General features: G+C 41.0%; 2 protein-coding genes across 2 annotated transcripts; one reads left to right on the top strand and one right to left on the bottom strand.

Moving 5' to 3' along the window:
• Positions 1-6,551: 6,551 nt before the first annotated feature.
• LOC120294269 (14-3-3-like protein C) lies at positions 6,552-8,370 on the bottom strand. The gene is made up of 3 exons (XM_039314270.1): positions 8,328-8,370; positions 7,570-7,632; positions 6,552-6,859 (listed from the first exon to the last, which is right to left on the bottom strand). Exons 1-3 carry the CDS (start codon positions 8,368-8,370, stop codon positions 6,552-6,554), a joined length of 414 nt encoding a protein of 137 aa, XP_039170204.1.
• A 2,610-nt stretch (positions 8,371-10,980) lies between these two features.
• On the top strand, positions 10,981-19,344 carry LOC104448125 (ATP-dependent DNA helicase Q-like SIM). Its single transcript, XM_039314271.1, has 16 exons — positions 10,981-12,409; positions 12,493-12,712; positions 12,790-12,900; positions 13,272-13,440; positions 13,582-13,687; positions 14,008-14,207; positions 14,426-14,463; positions 14,649-14,706; positions 14,902-14,982; positions 15,146-15,209; positions 15,673-15,772; positions 15,867-15,950; positions 16,258-16,345; positions 17,918-18,058; positions 18,493-18,591; positions 18,899-19,344. The coding sequence occupies exons 1-16, from the start codon at positions 11,824-11,826 to the stop codon at positions 19,007-19,009; spliced, it is 2,256 nt and encodes a 751-aa protein (XP_039170205.1). The 5' UTR covers positions 10,981-11,823; the 3' UTR covers positions 19,010-19,344.
• Positions 19,345-21,313: the final 1,969 nt, after the last annotated feature.

Here is a 21,313-nt window from a genome sequence, read left to right on the forward strand (position 1 = left end):
CTTCTTTGTCTCTTTTGTGCTGTGCAGTGGTTCCCTCTTCAGGTTCTACCATGGTCAGGTTAAGAGTCTCAAGTGCTTCTTGCTCTTCCAAAGACATACTTGGATTTTCATTTGCCAAATTTCATAGTTGTCACCATTGAGCTTTTCACTTTTGTTCAGCTCGGCAACTATGCTCTTTGTGGTTGAAGCCATTGATCTGAACAAATCAGACAAATATGCATGAATTATTAATGCCTATCATTTATGCATCCCTATTTACATAGACCCATCATATTAATAAATAATTTCAAGTAAGGTTTCAAAATCAAAAGGTCACTATGTTTCCAATCATCCTCCAAAATCCTAACTTAAAACTATTATTAACATGATTGTCATATGCAAAATCAATTCTATGAAGCTACAAAAACTTCTAAAACTACCCACAGCTAATTACCCACAAAGAACCAAGTAATATGAGAAAGCAACATATAATAGACATCTAATAAAACAATAATACTTTCAATTAACAAAATTAGGTAGTAATCATTACATAATATGTCCACAAATCACACTTAACATATATCAGTAATACAACTAACACCAAGTCAAAGACACGAACCTGGAAAGATCCTCTTTTGTTCAATTTCTTGATCTTTTCCCTTGAAACAATACAAGTAATATTTATTTACAAAATCCATCACAATTTTCTTATAGGAAGCAGTTCCGTTGACATCTCATATGCGATTCAACACATCTTGCCATTCAGGTGGAAGAGTGTTTATGAAAAATCGCACCATCGCCGACATGTGACATAGGACGACCATTCCATATGACCCGTTGAATCTTCCCGTTGACTTCAAGGACATGATCAATTAAGTCACCTCTCTCCCATCGATGATCGGCCGGCCTATCAACTTAGACGACCTATCATTTTGTTCATCGGTAATCGCGAATAGGTGTGTGGAACCTCGGGGGAGGCATTGTTCCTGCAACAAATGCAGAACAAATAAGGGATCACATTATAATCCACATAGACTTAATTGAAAAAGAAACACATTCTTTTCCTTTTTTTTTTTTTTGGGTCAACGGTCAACGGTCAAAGTCAACGGTCGTCACGGTCAACGGTGGTAAGCGATCAACGGTCGTCGGACCTGGACAGACCGGCCAGCCGGAGGGGGCCGGCTCGGGCGAACCGAAGGCACGTGCCGCACGCATGCGGGCCGACGTCACGCGAGCGTCGGCCCGCACGCCGCGCACGTCTTTGGTCTCCCGCGGCGGGTCGCCGGTTGGGTCGCCAACCGGTGGCCGCCCGGCGAAACGTCGTGTTGACGTCATCGATGACGTCACCCTAGCGGTTCGACCGTTGGGTGACGTCATGTCGACGCACGACGTCGGTCCGCGGACCGGGCGCGTCTTCGGTTCGCCGGGCGCGAGCACGTGCCGGTTCACCGACCGGCACGTGTGCCGCACGCGCCGGGCGAGCCAAGAGCTTCCGGGCGCGCCGCGCCCACGCGCGGCCCGGCCGCGCGTGTGGGCGCGTGCGGCGCGCCCGGCGGCGCACGACGTGTCTCCGGACTGTCTCAACGTCGCCTTTCTCCCCATGTTTTCGAAAACGATTTCGACTTACGAAAACTCATAAAAATGGCCAAAGAACGCTCGGGTGTCGGGATTTCTCGCCCCGATCTGTACGGCCAAAACACTTTCACGAAAAATCAATCAAAAACATCAAAACAGATCGGGAAAACGTGAACTAGGGCTCTGATACCAATGTTGGGAATGACTGATCCCCGATAACCGGATTCGACACTAAATCGAACCCCTAAATCAATGCGGAAGACAAGCCCAGGAAATGAACACGTATCACCGATCCTAAAGCACACCACAGATTCGAGCGTACCTTCTAGCCACAGATTAAACACCAACGCCGTTAGAGGAAGAAAATTTGTCCTTGTTCGATCCGATGAAGCAATGAAGGGAAGAAGAATTGCCGAAGCCTTACTGTCCTTCTTTTTGTCTTTTGAAGAGAGAGAGAGAACGCGGGAGAAAAAGCGTACGTACGTTTATTTCCAACAGATGCAATCTCTCTCTCTCTCCCTTTATACCTCTCTCTTTCCACGGGCCCTATTCCCGTGGGCCGGGCTTTCTGGGCCCAACTTGGGCGGACGGGTCTTAAGCCCAATACTAATAAAGCCTTCATCAATGATAATACGGATTAGTTTCAAAAGATGTAATTCCATTCACCCATAAAGGATCAAGGAATATGTGCACATGGTGTAGAAACTATATAGAAAAAATGGCGCGAAAGGTCGGGTTGCAGGTTGATTATTATTATTTAATAGATGAAGTAAAAAGAAAAAGGAAAACAATTCCCTTATAGAATTTTGAATCAAAGCATAGGTTCCAAAACTTCAAAAAATGGGAATCGAGTCTAATACGATAAGTTCTAGATTTCATATTTGAAACTTATTAAATCTAAAATCGATCACTTCTACTCCGACCTATGCATCTACGCAAAAAGCAGGGAGGAGAGGAGGCCGGGGTCCAATCTACAGGACAGGCCATGAATTTGAGGGTTGCTTCACAAGGCGAATGGGACATGGTGGAAGAATGTCGATTGTGACGTGCTAATGATGAAGCCTTTTTTATTATATTCTTCCAGATGACATACGTCGTCGTCGTCGTCGATGGTTGTTGAATAGATAGAGTTTTTGTGTTTTGCAACCGATTCCGCAGTCACAACAGAAGGGCGGGGCTCCAAAGAAATCCAAAGAGAATCGAAATTCAGTTAAACGGAGAACGTGGTAGCACCACATTGGGCTAATCTCAGAGAACCACCAGGGAATGACGGAGGGCATGGTGTTGGCGCTGCCGGAGTCCACCGCCACCGCCGCCTCCACCTATGGTCACGTCTGGCGCGGCCACTACAAAACCCATTCAGAAGAGTCTACACCATGGAAAATGTCACAACCTAAAAAGAAATAAGGAGCGGCCATCATCCAAGCAAGGAGACAATATGGAAATAATCAATAATAAGGAGTCATATATACCACATCACTTTGTTCAAGAAGACTTGGAGGGCCTCCCTTAGAAGACTTCCAAACCAATTCCACTAGTTCAAGCACTTCAGCAGACCAAAGTGGTGTCTCATGGAAAACTTTATAAACATTTCCTTGCGACAATTCGTTTGTAGTTTAGGAGTGCCTCACTTGTCTAACAACATCTAGTAAGGATGGCAACCTACACAAGTTGTAGGGAATCAGGTCACATTATGCATCCTTACATGTAAAGAAAAAAAATACCCTTATGTCATTTAAGCAGGCTTTAATGCAGTTACCATAAAAGAAGAGTTGCAATTTGTAATCACGGCTTTTAAAGACGTCAAACCTTTGAGAAATTGCAATATCAGCAAGCATCTATAGTTTGGGAAATAATTGCACAACTTAAACAAGAAAGAAATGGACTTCAATAGCAACGAGTATATATTTTGCCCTTTCTACACCATGTGCACTGAAATCAAACACAAGATGGCTATATATATGTGCTCCGCACATCCCATCTTCTGCACAAATACTCTTCTTCTCCGTCGCGATGGATAACGTCGCGGTTCTTCTCCAAAAATGGGACGCGTACAAGAAGGCGCATACAACATTCGACAAACGCCGATATTCGGCAGATCTGAGGTAAGAAGCATCGAAAGTCTTTTCCGGAGATTTGATTTCTGGCTCATTTATATATATTAATCTGTGTTGTAATCTTCAGTCTTCAGGAGCACCAAGAGTATCGCGCTGCCCGAAACCAAAAACTGTCTGACCTGAACGAGATTTTGGAAGTTATCAAAATAGAAGACGTGATTGAGCTGACTTCAATTAAGCATGCAACGATGATGATTGAGATGTTGCCAGAATTCTTCATCAACAGGGGGAATCTCGACCGTATAAGGATTCCGGGTCACGTTTGGGCAAGAACAAGGATCCAGATGACATCGCGACTTCGAAGGAAAGGTTTTGTTGTGGTCGAGGTAAGGGAGGTGATCATCCGCTTTCCCGGATGATCACCCCCGTCTCTCCGTGTCACGTTGTCATCCTGTCTCGGTCTTTGTCTGTCTCTGTGTTTCTCTGTCTCTGCCCCTCTCGCCCATCTTTTAGTGAATAAGTTACTTGTGCTGTTTTCTCAGCCATGTTGGTGAATTTTCCAGTTACTTCTCTCTGTACCTTTAAATTGGGAACATGATGATGTTCTTCTTTTGGAAGTTTCATTTGGGTAGCCCGCATCGTTTCGGATTTAAGTCTAATGGTTGATGTCTGATGGATTTTTTCTTTTTTATATGGGCCTGAGTTGGCCCATCCATCCATGTAGGGTCCAAAAGGCCCGGCCCGTGAGTTTAGGGCCCATGGAGGAAGTTATTTAAGAAAAAAAAAATTAGAGAGAAGCGGTTTTTTAGAAGATTGAAGGATTACGTATCCTATCGCTCGCTCGCTCTCTGATGGTCTCTCACTCTCTGACTGACGTTCGCTCTCTAACGCACGTTCTCTCTCCCGAAGAACAGTTTATCCTCTGAAGAACGGCGTGGTTTATTCCTCTTTGATTCGCAACACCGGGGTTTAGTCTGTGGAAACAAGGTTCGTTCGTTTATGTGACGTGCCTTAGGATTGGTGAATCATGAATTTCTTGGGCTTCGCTTCCGCTACATTTGTGATTGATTTTGTGTCAAATCACCGTTTTGGGAATCCATTTCCTGAATCCAAACCCAACATTGGTATCAGAGCCATCTTAATCATGTTTCCCTATTACTGTTTACGTTGATTGATTGTTTTCTTTTTGGTTAAACGTCATTGTTAATCGTTTTAGAGAAAGATAAGTCTCGACGCCGTACTGTTTCCTCTGTTTTTTGGTTTATCTGTAGATCGAATTGCAATTCTAATTGCTTAGGGTTGAAGTACTCAGTGAGACGAGAATTTCGAGTGGTCGCTCGTCGTCGGACGCGCCGCCACGCGCGGCTGAAGAATTCGACGGTTCCCAGGCGTGTGCGACGCACGCGCGAGCGGCTTAAACCGCACGCGCGTGCAGCGCACGGGCGAGCGGCTTAAACCGCACGAGCGTGCAGCGCACGTGCGCGGTAACCCACGCGCGCGCGCAACCGCGTGTGCAAGGCACGCGCCGACCGACGTCACGATGACGTCGGCCGGCGGTTGCCCACGCACGCGTTAGGGCATGTGCCTCGGTTGGCCCGAGCGGTTCGACCGGCCTCATCGGTCCAACCGACCCGACTCGACCCGTTTGACCCGACGATCCGTTGACTGACCCGGTCATCCGTTGACCATTGACATGTGTTGACTTCGGTTGACTTTCGTTGACCACCGTTGACCGACGACCGTTGACCATTGACCTGAAAAAAAAAAAAAAAAAAAAAAAAAAAAGAAATTTGTTTCCTTTTCAATTATGTTTGTGTAGGTTAGAGGTAATCCATTTTTTATTCTTCATTTGTTGCATGAATCATTGAAAAATACGTATTTTCTATTTTGTTTATTGTGGATTATAAGTGATCCATTTTTTGGTTCTGCATTTGTTGCAGGAATTATGATGCGTTATGCACGGATACCTGTAATCCCGAGAACGGACGAAGGAAGAGCTAGACTTAAAAGGCTGATGAAAGAGTTAGCTGATTATCGGTGGCATGATGGTGATTTAGTATCACACATGGTCAAGGTCAATCGATGATACAGAAATCATCTAGAATGGTTATCTTATGCCGGATTTTGAGAAGGTGCCGGCTTTGATGAACACTCTTCCACCTGAATGGCAAGCAGTGTTGGATCGGCTATGGGAGGTCAACGAGATCCTGGGTTATAGGAGGCTAGTGGAAGCTTTTGTAAGAGAGTATTATAGGATTGAGTTGGCCAAAGCTTCAACTCTTAGATTGAGCGCCACATGGCGCAGAGTGAATGCGCCTTGGAGGTGATAGGAGAATATTATTTATAATGTGATCCCACATTTTTAAGAATATAATTTTTAAAAATAAAAATTTATTTTTATACATCGACCCACTTTGCTCCTTTAAGTGATGATTATTCCACTAGGCCGGTTTTTTTTTTTTTTTTTCCACATTCATCCATTTTCTTAACAACCACTCATTTGGAAATCGCTTTAATGAAAGATAGTTTATAAAGACAATCAACCATTTTACGTTAGGGCATCACAAGGTTTAACACAAACATTCTCATTTGGAAATACCCCATCAATACACAAGGGGATTGGGTTGATAGAGTGCACCCATAATCGTTGTTGAATTGCCGTCGAATCTCCGTGGATTTCTAACGAACGTAAACTCAAACAATGGTTAGAGATTATAATTATTTTAATCCTATTTTCCACATATGATTATAATTGATGTTTGAATTTTATTTTTAAATGCACGATTAGAATCGCTCAGTTTTGTCTAACAGTAGTCTCCTTTCCTGTGAAGGCCAAGTTCCACCAAACACATGGACGCATCAAACATTAGTGATCTCTTAGCATGGAAAGCCGTACCCCAGAAGCAGGGGAAAAGTTGTCTACTAGCAACATATCATATCTCACATCTTATAGTAAAAAACTTTGGATTCACCGTCGGATGCTGAAGGAATGACATGCTCAAGTACAACCATGATAATACTGCAGATGCTAGAAAGCTCTGATTCAAGCTTCTTACTGCAATCTTTGATTCGCTTCAAGCTGATCTCGTTCCCCGTTGCATCTTTCTTTTGCTCTATGGATGTCAGAATCCTCCAGGATGCCCTCCGAGCCCCAGTAACATTTTTATACCCAACAGGTGGTAGGTTTCTCTCTTCTACGGTCAATGCAACATTGGGCTTCGCAACCTTCTTCATTTTGTCCACCATTTCTACCAACACAAATACCATCATAAAGGTAGAATATGAACCGAGAAAGAAGATTTGAAAAAAAAAACCCAAAAACAAAAAACCAAGAAAAGAAGAAATAACTTTTTAGGGAGACAACATTTTGTGCACCCCTGATATCACCTGGCAAGCCAATACCCAATCACAAATTTAACATATTTCTACACGTAAGTGCGGATCGGTACAAGCTTAGCTCAAGTCACGAAAATGTCGAGACTTGACCGGATCTTGAGTCCATGCCATTAAGAAGACTGGGTAACAGTAACCACCATCACATAAGCTACTTTCAATTGAAAATACAACATCAAATAGTAAGATCCTTTCTACGCAATGTTCAGCTGCGAATTATGGGCAGCAGAATACGCTATAATCCAAGGATACATCACAACGAATTGAAAAGCATATCATGCTCAACTCACTTGAGATATCAAATCGACTCAAATACCAACCGATCGACTGCAATTGAAGCTCTTCTAATTCACAGTGACCTAAGCTTGAGCTAGAACAATTGATATCGCGTGCCAAGCACAAACTGAGTTGCAGCCAACAATTAATGGTTGAGCCCGAAAGCTCAAAGCGGTACTTCAAACCAATATTCAAGTTAATGGGCAACGAAATCACGAACTAAAAAAAAAATGAAGGAGAAAAGAAAACGAAAAGAGCGTGCAGAGAAATAATAGAAAACCCAACTGACCATCATAACGCTTAGCTTGCTCCCCGAGCTTCGCAAGGTAGACTAGGCTCTCGCGAGAGAAGTCTATAGCTCGATCGCACGGAATGGTAAGAGAGAGAGAGATTCGGATGGATTGAGATCGATCGATTAATCGATGGATCGATACGGGGAATCAAATTGAATTCAATTGATTTTCTGCGAGAAATGATCAAGACAGCTTGGAGCGAACGGTAGGACTGTGGTCGGGAGCAAGGTTGCTTTTAGGACAATAAGAAGACTGGGTGCCTAGTAGGAACTTTCCACGTCTAGATGCGAAAGTTGAGTGTGGGTCCTCCTTGGAGCCATGGGGGTATTATTATTAAGATAGAAAAAAATTAACTAGGAAAGTATATTAGAAGTATTAAAAATTATGTGCGGCGCTCATTTTAAAGTCAAACATTTCCGCCGGATCATTTAAGTGTCAAATAGTAGAAAAATAATCATTTTGGTGCCACTGGTGAGAGAGTCTGACCAAACTGATTATATGACTTTTATATTAATAAAAAATAAGTTGACGTGGCAAAAATTAGAAATGCAGTCCATCTTGAATGACATAAATGAAGTCATTTTACATTCTTCTTAAGAAACAACATCGTTTTGCCATCACACGTGGATTGCCTTACAAAAATAGCGCCTCATAGCTCATATGGCCAAAACGACATTGCTGAAGGGGGACTAAAATTAGGGCTATTCGTCCACATATGAAGTATGATCCTTGCCGGACACCAAACGTAGCTTACTCGCTTGCCCACCGTTGCTTGGCCGCAGTTGCTCGGCTACCATCGTAGTTGCACTGTCATTTATCGTAGTTTGCTAGCTGTGTCCCTAACTCTCACTCACTCAGGTTTGTTATGTTTTCTCCATGGGTCAATTGGGTGAAAAATTTAGGATATGATTGACAAATTAGGACATGGACAGCAATACGAAGGCTCGGCTTGGAGGGAAAGTGGTGGGGACCTCACTTTTGTTTAATTAGTTGGATTACTTTCTTTTGTGGGGACTGAATAAAAAAATAGGGCACGGAGGAGAAAATGAGATCTCAACTCAAAGGGAAACGTAGTTTTTTGATACTTGCGAGGCAGTAGCGAGACTTCACTTTATTTAATTAGTTGGAGTGCTTCTATGGGAACCAAATGGGATCAAATTGAAAAATGGGTGATGGGACCTCACTTATTCAATTTGGCTTCATTTGTTTCTATAAGGGGACCGAATTGAATAAATCGGTTTCCTTTGTTTCTTTTGACAAAACAACAAGAACTTGCATGTGAAGTTGATGATTTTTCTTTGTGGTCCCAAAATTAATGACTTTTTTCCTCCTTAGGTGCAGCATCAACACGGACGAGAATTACGTAAGCGCTATTGTTTGCTATGGTGGGGAGTTTATTATTGGCGCCGAAGATTAAGAATATGTAGGTGGAAATAAATGTACTATCTCTGTCAATATTGGAAAATCATCATATATTGATTTTGTGAGGGATTTTGTGTAATTTTTACGATGGAAAGTCCAAAAACTGCATTAATGTGTTCCTGAGAAGGAATTGAAGGATGGTTTGAGAATTTCTAATGACGATAATGGTATTAAGGATATTATTTACTATTATTTTCATAGCGACAAAACTAAGGTCTATGTTGAATATTCTAGTGATGATGAGAATGGTGAGGATGATAGAAATCATGAGGATGGCAAGACCACTGAAAGAGGAGAAGTGAAAGATCCTACTCAAGCAAGTAATCAGGTTGGAGATAAGTGTAAATGGAGGGCAATGTGAGAAGCAAGTGAGGGAGGAAAGGAAGACAAATCATATTGATAGAGATGAGCAAACAGGGAGATGTCCTGAAATCTTAGGTGAAGATGTGGGTGATGAAAACTTAATTAGATTAGAATGAGAAGTTACTCTATCTAATGAATTGGAAAATGAATATTTGACAATAGTAAATTTTCCAAGTAACAAAGATGATGATGAACTCGCACAATCAAGACAAAAGCAAATTGAATTTACAAAAATAAAATAAAATTGGTAGCTTTAGAATAAAGGTGTGAGTCAATAAATAAGGATGGAGCTCCAACTGAAGCTAATGGAAATGAAGATGAAGAAAGTTGCGACAATAAAATTGTTGGTTTGGAGAATGAGCTTGGCAATGATGAAGAAGAACCTGTGCGTAAAAGGAAAAGTAAGTAGCCTTGTTACAATTGTTAATAAACATGTTTTACTCTTTACAAAAATATCGCCCTTTGCTTTTGGAAGAATGCGAAGATTTTCGTTGAACAAAGTAAAAAAGAAGAAGACTTTTTGTTAATTTTAAGTGAAGTCGGTTCTTTTCCGCGTAGGATTTGTCAAAAATTGATTCGCTAGGGGTTTTGCCCTTTACAAAAATAGTAGCCACGTAGAATTTCTGTTCTCTCTCTTGGGCCTTCATTGCTCTATTGGGCCTTAGGCTGTGGATCATGGACCCTAGCTTAGTTACCAAGCCCACTTTGGGTTTCTTCCCACGCGTTCAATTTGCTTGATTTATTAATGTAATTAGAATATTATACCGCGCAATGCCGCGGGACCAAACAGATTTAGCAATCCAGACATTACCAATCTGTTCATGGCATTGAAAATTTAAGATTGTAGCCCGTGAAATCAGTTCTTAAATTTTTTGACAATCGTAGCACTCTCTATGGCTCCGTTTGGTTCAGCTTTCGTAAGGGGCTTTGGTGGAAAATATTTTATGTTTGGCAAATAATTTTAAAAGCTCATTGGCCAAATACCAGCATTTCTAATGCTAAAAGCCTAATGCACTTCAAGGCCTGCTTTGAACATTGGGCATTTTGAAAATGCAAGTTTTGTCATTGTTCATCTTCTTCCTCATTCGTCTTTGTCTTTCCCGCCTAAGAGTTGGGCTTCTCTAGCAGCCTCCACCGTCGCCTGGGGGTTACGCGTCCCCGGTGATCACTGCCTGGGGTGGCGCGACTCACGACCCAGGCGGCGTCGCTTGGCTCGCGCGCGCCACGTAACGCCTCATGAGGTCGCCAAATTTGGCAATTTTGAGGCCAGATCTAACCGTTCGACAGAATGCCAGTCGTCAAATTTGATTTTTAGATTTAAAAAAAAAAAATAGTAAAAGCCAATTACAAATATGAGTTTTGCCAAATGGTGTTTATGCCAAAGTTACTTTTCAATACTATTTGACATTACAATTTATCAAACAGTGTAGTATTTTGAAAAATCCTTTATCTCAAAAATATTTTCTTTTTTCAAAGTCATTTCCTCAAATTGAACCAAACGGGCCTGAGTTCGGGAACTGAAGTCGCGTTGGATCCGTCTCTCTTCTCACGAGCCCATTCCGCATCGTCGTTTCGTAATTCGTATCCATCGCCGTTGCAAAAAGCGGGCAAAACGCACCGCTCGAGTAGCAAAACGCACCTGCTCTGCAAATCCCTCCCTCCCTCCAAAAAAAAAACAGAAAAGCTCGAACAGGGCTGGCGCTCGAGCTCAACCTTCGCGCGCCTGCGAAGAGGAAGGTCGGATCGAATCGCGAGCATTTCCAAAAACACCTTCTCTCTCTCGCTCTCCCTCCACCGATCGCACTTAGGGTTTCCTCCGGTCGGCTCCGCAGGAACGAGGTAAGTGCGCTCGCGGAGCGAACCGGATGGATTGTCCGAGCTTACTTTGTCGCTCGATGAAGCCGGTCTTTTAGTTGGCTGGTTCGTAGTTGAGACGGGCGTTCCTGGTTTGATTGTCGTAGTAGAAGGAAACGAACGATTCCGTTGGGGTGCGCGTGGCTCGATCGAACGTAGTTCGATCACTGTTCCGCAGACACTTGTTTGTTTAACTTTTGTTGGAATTGGGACTTGCCTGGTTGGGGATTTCGACAGTTTTTGATGCGAAAGCTGAGATGATCGAGTCCCTCACCATGATATAATTCCTAATTTTAAGAATCAAATGACTGACTCTCCACTGTTCCGCAGATTCTCCTGTTGTTGTTGATAAGGCACGATTCTTCTATCCTTCTACACCTGTTATTTCTGTGAGTCCAGATTACTTACGTGTTCAACCTTTTATGACTTGGAGGACTTGTAGGCTTTCTCGAATGTAAAATTCTTTTGCAACATGTGCACGTCGGAGCAATATCTTGTTATGCTGATGACATACAAAGAGACTCCATTATTCTTACATCATCATGTGACATTCTTTATTCCTTTCTTTTAGTGTACTCTCCAGTACATCCTAAAAATTCAGAATCTATATCATGAAGGGTGAAGCTGTTGATGGTGATGCCGTCATTGCAAAACTTGTTGAAATGGGATTTAAATATTCTTTAGCAGTAGAGGCTGTGAAAATGGTTGGTGCTTCAATAAATGATGCAGCTGACTATATCCTGAATGGCCCTTGGAGTACCAATTTGGGTGCATCAACAAGTTCTAACTGTTCCAAAGTTTGTGTAAAAGCTTCAGGCAAAAGAGCTTCGTCCCTGTCACAACCTTCAGAAAAAATGCAGCAATCTAACATTCTGGATCATTTTGGTACAAAAATGCAAACGAAAAGAAGTAAATTTAATGTGGCAAAAGATGCTTTGGATGCAGGGTCAAAAGTCTCACCTGTCATGGAAGGAAATGGGAACGTCCATCCTGATATGCATCGAGACACCAAGATCACATCAGAAATTATTGCTGTTGATTTCCCAGAAGTGTGTTTGGGAGCAGACTGGGAGCAGCAAGTTAGTAGTCTCTTACGGAAGCACTTTGGTCATGCATCCTTGAAGAATTTCCAGAGAGAAGCTTTGGCTGCTTGGCTATCTAACCAAGATTGCCTTGTTCTTGCTGCAACAGGATCTGGTGATTTTTATTTGCTTGTGATTGACCAAAATACTTTCAGACCTAGAGCTGGTTCTATATTCAGCAATGATCTCTTTTTTCAGGTAAATCACTGCGTTTCCAGATTCCAGCCCTACTGACTGGGAAGGTGGTTGTTGTGATCCCACCATTGATAAGTTTAATGCATGACCAGTGTCTAAAGCTCGCAAAACATGATGTCTCTGCCTGCTTTCTTGGATCTGGGCAACCTGACAAGAGTGTGGAAAAGAAAGCGATGGAGGGAAAATATGGTCTGATATATGTTTGCCCAGAGTCGGTTTTAAGGTAGAAGTTTGACATGTCATGTGCAGTTGTGTTATCTCTTGTCATTTTTTTACCAAGTGATATGGATCTTCCTACAGGCTGATAAAGCCACTACAAAGTCTTGCAGCAGGCCAAGGAATTGCATTATTTGCAATTGATGAAGTCCACTGTGTTTTGAAATGGGGCCATGATTTTCGGCCTGACTACAGGTTAACCCTTTTCTTCTGATCCGATCTTTCTCTGTACACTACCTAATTTGTCTGGCAGGTGATTAACCATCTTAGACCTGACTTGCTAAAAGTGTCACATACTTTAATCATAGACATGATGATAAACCTGTCATTTTATCTCATATATTTCTATCTTTCATTTCTGTAATACAATTTGATTTTCGTTAGTCATTTCTTCTGATCATTCATTTCTTCTCTCTTTTTCTTACCTGTTGCTCGGTTATTTACCATGACTTTGACCATTGGTTCAGCTTTGCATGTTAACGATCCTGGTTGATAGAGGGGACAATTATGATGATTAAAGATTATGGTAAGGATTCTTTCCTGACTGAAGTTTTTTCCCATTTCAGGAAACTATCTGTGTTAAGAGAGAACTTCAGCACTTTTGACATCCCACTGATGGCTTTGACTGCTACTGCTACTAACCATGTTCGAAAAGATATTATTCAGTGCCTTTGCATGTCAAAGGAGACAAAGATTGTGCTTACATCATTCTACCACTCCAATCTACGTTTTTCTGTGAGTTTGTTGTTTTCTTTTGTTCTAAGGATTGGATTAGGTTTTATGTGTTCATAGGGATATTTAAGTGCTTGAAAACAGAAATATGCACCAGCATGATTTTTGGTAGATTTGCTCCTAATATGGGCCTGCTGTTAACAGGTTAAGCATAGCGGAACTTCTTTAGAGACTTACAAAAAGGATTGCCATGTTTTGATCGGTGACAAACAGCATCTCGACCGTGCTGAAGATTCCGATAATACATCAGGTATGTTCAGAGGACAATTACTGTGACAGATATGAAGATGATGAAGCAAATTCGGTGAATAATGATAACATCTCTTCGAGGGAGAGAGAATTGTCAATTGAATACTTAGAAGATGAAACGGATACCTTCCAGGGTATGGATGATTGGGATGGTATAACTTCTTATTAAAGAGGAATATCTTTGGAATTCTGATTATGGCATGACGTTTCCACCATTGCTGATTATATATGCTTGTAGGATGTGGAGCAAGGGACTTTATGAAAACTTACTCATAAAATGGAAATTGTCCAAAAACTGTGCTATTCAATTGGCCCTTGCAGTTCCCTGTGGAGGATTCCATGGAGAATCTCCTGATTTAAGCCAGGAGGTATCTGGTTCTTTTGAGATGTCTGATTCACCAATGGAACTGAAGGAAAGGCATGGACCTACTATTATTTATGTCCCTACGAGGAAAGAAACTTTGACAATTGCCAAATTCTTGTGTGGCTTCAGCATCAAAGCAAAAGCTTATAATGCCAAGGTTTCATTCTGCATAATAAATACCCTTTTTAATTGATGTATTCTCAATTTGATGGTTTCATTTTGGTATCATTCTTGCCTCAAACTACTCCACATTTTTTTTATATTAATCGCTGGGTTTTTCACTAGAAATTTTCTCTACTTTTTCACCAAAAGATTTGAATCACGTGGATAAATATATTCAGAGATTTCACGTCTTGATTTCTGCAATGCTGCCAGAGATATATGACTTGTATCTGTAGAAGTAGAGATAATACGTGAGCAGTTCAAGTGCTCAATGAACATTTACCTGGTATGAATGTGATGTCATGTACATCATAAATGGTAGAAATTACAAGTTAGACAGATATAAGATATCCTTTAACTCTGTTTATCTTGACTTTTTACTTACAATTCAAATAATTATTCCATTGTAGCTGATAAATTGTTTATTTCTTTACAGTTGCCAAAAATCATATATTAGGCAAGTCCACGAGGAATTTCATGAGGACAAAGTAGAGGTAACCATAATTGTATATTGGATTATTGTCCTCTGCAAATATAGTGCATAAGATAAAATGTGTTAAGTGGCTTGATCTGCATTTGATCCTTTGTGAAGTATCTCCTCCATATCACAGCATGCAATAGGAATAGTTCATTGAGCATCTCCTTCATAATACTGCTATTTGAGACCTGCTTTGTTACCTGACATCCAGGTTGTTGTTGCAACTGTGGCTTTTGGAATGGGGATCAACAAGTTAAATGTCAGAAGAATCATCCACTATGGTTGGCCACAGGTCAGCATCTCAATGTCTTTTATACTGCGCTGATTTTCCTTTTATCCCATTCCTTTCTCTCTCTCTTTTTTTTTTCTCGGTCATCCTTCTTTTCCTTGCTAAGAATGCTTAAGTGGCACTTCTTACATATGAGTTTGAGATTCCAGGTTGAATTCACTTGCAGAGTTTAGAAGCATACTATCAAGAAGCAGGGCGTGCTGGAAGAGATGGAAAATTAGCAGATTGCAGTAAGTTCTTTATACTGTACATTGTGGTTTGAGGCTGTTAGTTTTGTATATCCATAGAAAGAACTATCGAATTCTCTACTTAATAAGGGAAGCCCAGGTGGCCAGGGAGGGAGAGTTCTATGCTTTTTTTTTTTTTTTGAACAGAAGTTCTATGCTTTTTTAAACCTCAGAAGAGCAAGGAAATATATTCGCAACAAATAGATTTCCACTTTATAGTGTTATTGATCCTTCGTTTCTTGTTTATCGGCTCTCTGGTTGGAGAAATTTTTTTCACCTGGCTGAATTGTTTTAGTTCTGTTTCACATTATTTATTAGACTTAGGATAACTTTGTACTTTTTTTGGTGAGTGATCCTGGCAGTAATGATGCACTATGCAGTGTCTTTCTCCATTTATTCTGTATTTTGTAAGCTACAATATGTATTGTGTGTATCCTTATATATGTCTTCTCTCCTCCCCAATCAGTACTCTTTGCTAATTTAGCAAGAACACCAACTTTGTTGCCTAGTCGAAGAAGTGAAAATCAGTTGAAACTAGCGTACAAAATGCTGTCTGATTGTCACAGGTATGTTTACTTGTTCTCCTTCATTCCATTAGTTGGACATGTCTTAATATTTTATTGCCAGCCTTTTTTTTTTTTTTTTTTTTTTTTGCTGCAGATATGGAATGAACACTGCAAACTGTCGAGCTAGATCACTCGTTGAGTATTTTGGGGAGCACTTCAGTCACGAGAAGTGCTACTTGTACATTGCTCATCCTTTTCTGCTTTGTTTGTAAAATATGCTCTCATGAATTATGGTCTATTGAGCAGCTACATCATGCTGAAATTTAGGTTGATGGTAGTTTTAGCTCCTTAGCCAGATCAACCTGATAAAATATGACTTATCATTCCATTTCATGAAATCCTGCCTTTGCTCATTTTGGTACGTCACATAGGATTCAGAGAAGTTGACAAAAAATAGGATTCAGAGAAGATAGTTAATTCTTTGAGCTCCCTTCTATGATATCAAATGATTACTTTTCAAGATTATGGAGTATCTATCATTGTAGGTGCGATGTGTGCATTAAAGGACCTCCTGAGAGGCTAAATGTGAGGGAAGAGGCTGATATTTTCATGCAGGTTCTCGCTGCTAACAAGGTTAGTTCATAGAACCGTGAGATATCAGGAGTTCATATCTGGTTAATCTTCACAATGTTTTGTGACCAAGGGCTCCAGTCCTATACTTTGTTGGAGATATGACAATATCAGCGCCAGACTATTTCTTCTCATTGTAGATGAAATGTAATGGCACCATATTATTTCTTCTCACTGTATGAGATGTTCCACAAACATCATACTGGAGGATAGAAGGTCCTTTCTGTCATTTAGAACTTGAAAGATATGCTTTAGATTGTTTAGAGAGATGGGCATTTTTAATTCGTTTGGAGGAAAGATGAAAGGGCAAAAGATAGTTTTATTTGGTATTCTCAGACCATTACATAATGATAAAGGAAGAGCAAGAGGTTTTTTAGGCAGCATTATTTTGATTGAGTGAAGTTGTGCATTATAGATGGAATTGGCATTAGTAAATGCAGTTGCTGCTAAGTAGAGGTGTTAAATGGGTTGTGTAACCTATTTATGGACCCATTTATGAATAAATGGGTCATTAATGGGTCAAGCTTTATTTCATAAAGTACTCATAATGAATTTTAATGGGTCAAGACTAAAATATATGAATTCTAAATGGGTTAGCTCTCTGACCTGTTTATGACAAATTTATCAACCCATTAAAAATAAAACAATTTATTTCCACTCAAAACCTCATTATCTCTTTCTCTTCTCTTTAACTTTACAAATTATTTTTTAATAAAAACCAAAATTATAATAATTTTTTTATTATAATTATTTATTTATTTATTTTTCTTTCTTCTTCCTCCTGGTCCCAGGCATGGCGACCGGCCAGGCGAGCCTCGACCTCGCCGGCGTCGGGCAAGGGGCGAGCTCAAGCTCGCTCGACGCCGGCGAGCCTTGAGCTCGCTAGATCTCGGCGAGGCGGAGGCCTTGCCGACGTCTAGCGAGACTCGAGCCTCGCCGATCCGCGAGCTCAAGGCTTGCTGGCATCGGCGAGCCTCGAGCTTGCCGGATCTGGTGAGGCGAGGCCTCACCGACGTTCGCGAGGCCCGAACCTCGCCGATCGGGCAAGACTCGAACTCGGTGGTGTCGGGCAAGGCTCCGGCCTCGCCGAGATCCGGCGAGGGCGAGCTCAAGCTCGCCCGTGGCCGGTTGTTGGCCGTCATTGTGGCCGGCCAAAGAAGAGGAAGAAGAAAAAAGAAAGAAAAAAAGAAAATTTTAAAAATAATTAAAAAATAATAATTATTATAAAATTATAAAAATTATCCATTAAATTTTTATTGTATAAAATCATGTTATCAATACCGTTTTAAAATATATATAAGCTTTTTTAGATTTCGTTAAATGGGTCAGGTATGAGTTGGGTATGGATCGGGTTAGGTATGGGTAAAAAAATTTGCACTATAATAAATAGGTCATAAACGGGTTAAATGGGTCGATTTGGGTCGGACCATTTACGACCCGACCCAACCCACCCGTTTAATGGGTCTACTGCTAAGAATCTTCGTTGTTTTTTTATGGCTTTACATGCAAATTAGCAAGGGATGTATTGTACAGTGACATAAGGTGATAGGTAATCTCTAAGTCCCTGCAATGCAGAAACCATATGCTTTGTCTTGGGGAAACAGTGGATACATTGCCGACTCATATGATGATGATATAACACATCGTGAGGTCAAACGAAGACGGTATGTTGAGAAGCTATATCTCAAGCTCTTGGTCAGTAAAATCAGGAAGCAGGTACTCTCTCTCTCTCTCTCTCTCTCACACACACCCACACACACACCCACACCCACACTCACCCACACACACACCCCACTACAAGTAGCTGCCTCCTTGAGGGAGGGGCAGTTCAAATAGAGTGTCTTCTTCCTGGCAATTCGTCTGTTCATTCTCCTTTCTCATCCTGGTATCGAAAGGGAGAGCATATTCTCAGATATGGTGGACAAATGCTTCACTGCTTGTCAGGTTCTCTTTGTTAGCTTGCTGCTGCCAGTCCTAAAATTTGACACTTGAAATGGTAAAAGGTTCGAACCAAAAAATAAAAGAAGGTGAAAAAGAACAGTGTACAAATATGTTCAATGATGAGTCGCTTTTCTCTGATGTGGATCGCATATTTTATGTATTTCCTTTATGCCAGCTGTTACCTGATGTACTGATATTCCCCTCTGCAGTATCCTATTCCTAAGTACATGGCAATTGACATGTCATGGTGGCAAGGTCTTGCTCGAGTTATGGAAAGTGAAGGATACATCAAAGAGGGTGATGAGAAGGTATGCACTCTTATAATGAATTAAACTAGACATTTTGTTGGAAAATATGCAGACATGAGTAAATCTTGTCTTGCCATCATCTGATAAGTGGATAACACGGACATCAAGGACATTATTTTTAGGGATGGCCCTGCATAATCTCTCAGTACACTTAGCGTCAGTTCAAAGCTTTCAGTTTATCTAAGGAAACACTCGCATGGTCGTCTAGTTCCATTGCTTTTGCACACATTCAGAATGCACATTCGATTGAAGGTACATATCTGCATCATCACGGGCTCCTTAGTAATTCAGGACGTCCTTTTTGCAGGCTCATGTTCAGATAAAATATTTTGAGCTAACAGAACGAGGATGGGATTTTGTGAAATCACAAAGAGAGGAAAGCCTGTACATAACTCCTGAAGTTGATATGCTTCTCTAGGGGAGAAAACGGAGACCATTTTCCACTTTTTCTGAATGGGGTAAGGGCTGGGCTAATCCTGAGAGATACGTCGCCAGCGGTTGGAGAGGAGGCGATCAAACAGGAGGCCAAGATAAAGGAAATCAAAAGGTTTTAAGGCAAGTCAGAAAACTGTTTGAGGAAGGCTAGCTAAATTAATAAAACTAAAATCAAGGTGAGGCGATTGTTTAGGGCAGGAACTTGTCCAAGTGTTTGGTTTTATCTGTAATTACAGAATTAGGCACTGACATACATAAATTCATTGAAATGTATATTTTTCGCGAAACAGCTTTTGAATGCATATGCTTCAGTTTCAACTAAATCTTTTTAGATTAGAAACTACTTTTTCTTTTTATTCACAATCATCGCAGATAATTACACGATGGAACGTAAATGTTGTGCTGGATGCTGGGAGTCGTGCCTCATTGGTCATTTTTTGAGCTGGTTTGTTGCAGTGAAATGCATTTCGTGTCGATGCAAATCCCGTCGTCCAGGGGCAAATAACGGATTCCGTATTTTGTTAAAGTAACTCGTCGCCTTTAAGAAAACTTCGAAAAGTAAACTGTAGGATTCGATTCCGCTTCACCTTCGGCTCCCCAGTAAAGCAGTATGTTTCCATCGTTGCTCAAAGCTCGTTGTTAGCAGTCATTTTCTAGTGAGCCTAGAGGTTTGCAGCCGAGGAAAAAGGGATAAAAAAAAAGAAAAAGGGATAAAAAAGAAAAAGAAAAAGGACTAACGCTGTCCCTGGCCTCCTCATTTGATTACTCTACCAATTTCAAGTCACCAATGGATGGATTTTTCGATTGTCATGACTTTAATTGGTGGTACTAATGGTAAGAGTAAACACACCGCATATTTTTGCTTCCTATTTGAAGACCCATGATCCATGATACATAACCCCGTTTGGTTTGGCTTTCCAATATTTTGTGTTTGGCATGTATTAAAGTTCATTTGCCCAATATCAACATAAAGCCCATTGCTGGGACGAGTTGCTTTGAGCATTGGCATTTTAGAGATGTGATTTCACTGTTCAACGAGTCACTGTTTATCTTCTTCTTACCCACCCATCTTCTTCGGTTCGTTTTCTTTGAGTCGGGCTTCTCCAAAGAATCGCTATCGCCGTGCTGGGGTTGTGCGTCTCGGTGACCATCGCCTGAGGTCGAGCGACCTCAAGCGAGATCGCGTCTCGACCTCAGGCGAGATCGCGTCGTCGCTTGGGTCACACGATCCAAGGCCGACCACCGCCACTAGCCGCCTCCCCACGACCACCTCCTCCCGTTTATTTTATTTTTTTCCTTTTTCTTTTCACTTTACAAAATATAGGAAAAATGTCACAAATGGTTTGGACTTCTACCTAATATGCAATCTCATCCCTAAACTTTTGATTAACTCAATTTTGTCCCAATTTAGTCCCTAAATTATTAATAAATGTCAAATCTAGTCCATAATTATTTGAAAATAGACCAATTTTGTTCTTCCATTACCAATTTTGTTCTTCCATTAGTTAAAGTTAATGAAATTGGGCATTTTGGTCTCTTTTTTTTTTTTTTTTTGCTTTCTCCTCTCTTCCCTCTACCAGCCATGGTGGAGTCGAAGGGAAGCCGGCATCGGGCGAGGGTCGCCCTCACTTGGGCTGGCTAGGGCCAACTTGCATCGACGCCGCCCGTGTTCGGCGAGGATAGCGCTTACCGGCTTCCCTTCGTCGGCTCCGTCATGGATGATGAAGAGAAGAGAGAAGAAGAAAAGAAGAAGAAAGAAAAACAGTTAATTTTTAACTGAAGGACTAGATCGAACGATTATCGATAATTTATGGACTAAATTGAGCCAATCGAAAATTAGAGACGAGATTATATATTAAGTAAAAGTTTTATGGATCATTTGTGACATTTTCTCCAAAATATATAATGAATTTCCAAACATACTTGCTTCACAAAATGCTCATTCACTCGTAGATACATGCATTTCCTCGAAATTGAACCAAACGGGCCCTATGCGATACATTTTTGCACTAAGGTTTGGACAGTTCTATTATGCGGCGAAAAAAATTACGGAGAAAAAAAAAGTTCAAACTAGATATGTCCCATATAATAATTTAAAAATCTACTTTTGAAAGGAACAAAAGATAAAAAGAAAAAGAAAAAAAGGGAATAGATTAAAAAAGAGAAATAGAAAACCAAAGACATCAATTCTAGACTGCCGCGTATTTTCCCCTCCTCCACTATAAGAAAACTCATCCTTTTCTTTCATCTTGTCATACAGATCCTCATTTGATTGGCCAAAAAAAGA

This window comes from Eucalyptus grandis, chromosome 6, assembly GCF_016545825.1.
Source record: "Eucalyptus grandis isolate ANBG69807.140 chromosome 6, ASM1654582v1, whole genome shotgun sequence".
Lineage (NCBI taxonomy): Eukaryota > Viridiplantae > Streptophyta > Magnoliopsida > Myrtales > Myrtaceae > Eucalyptus > Eucalyptus grandis.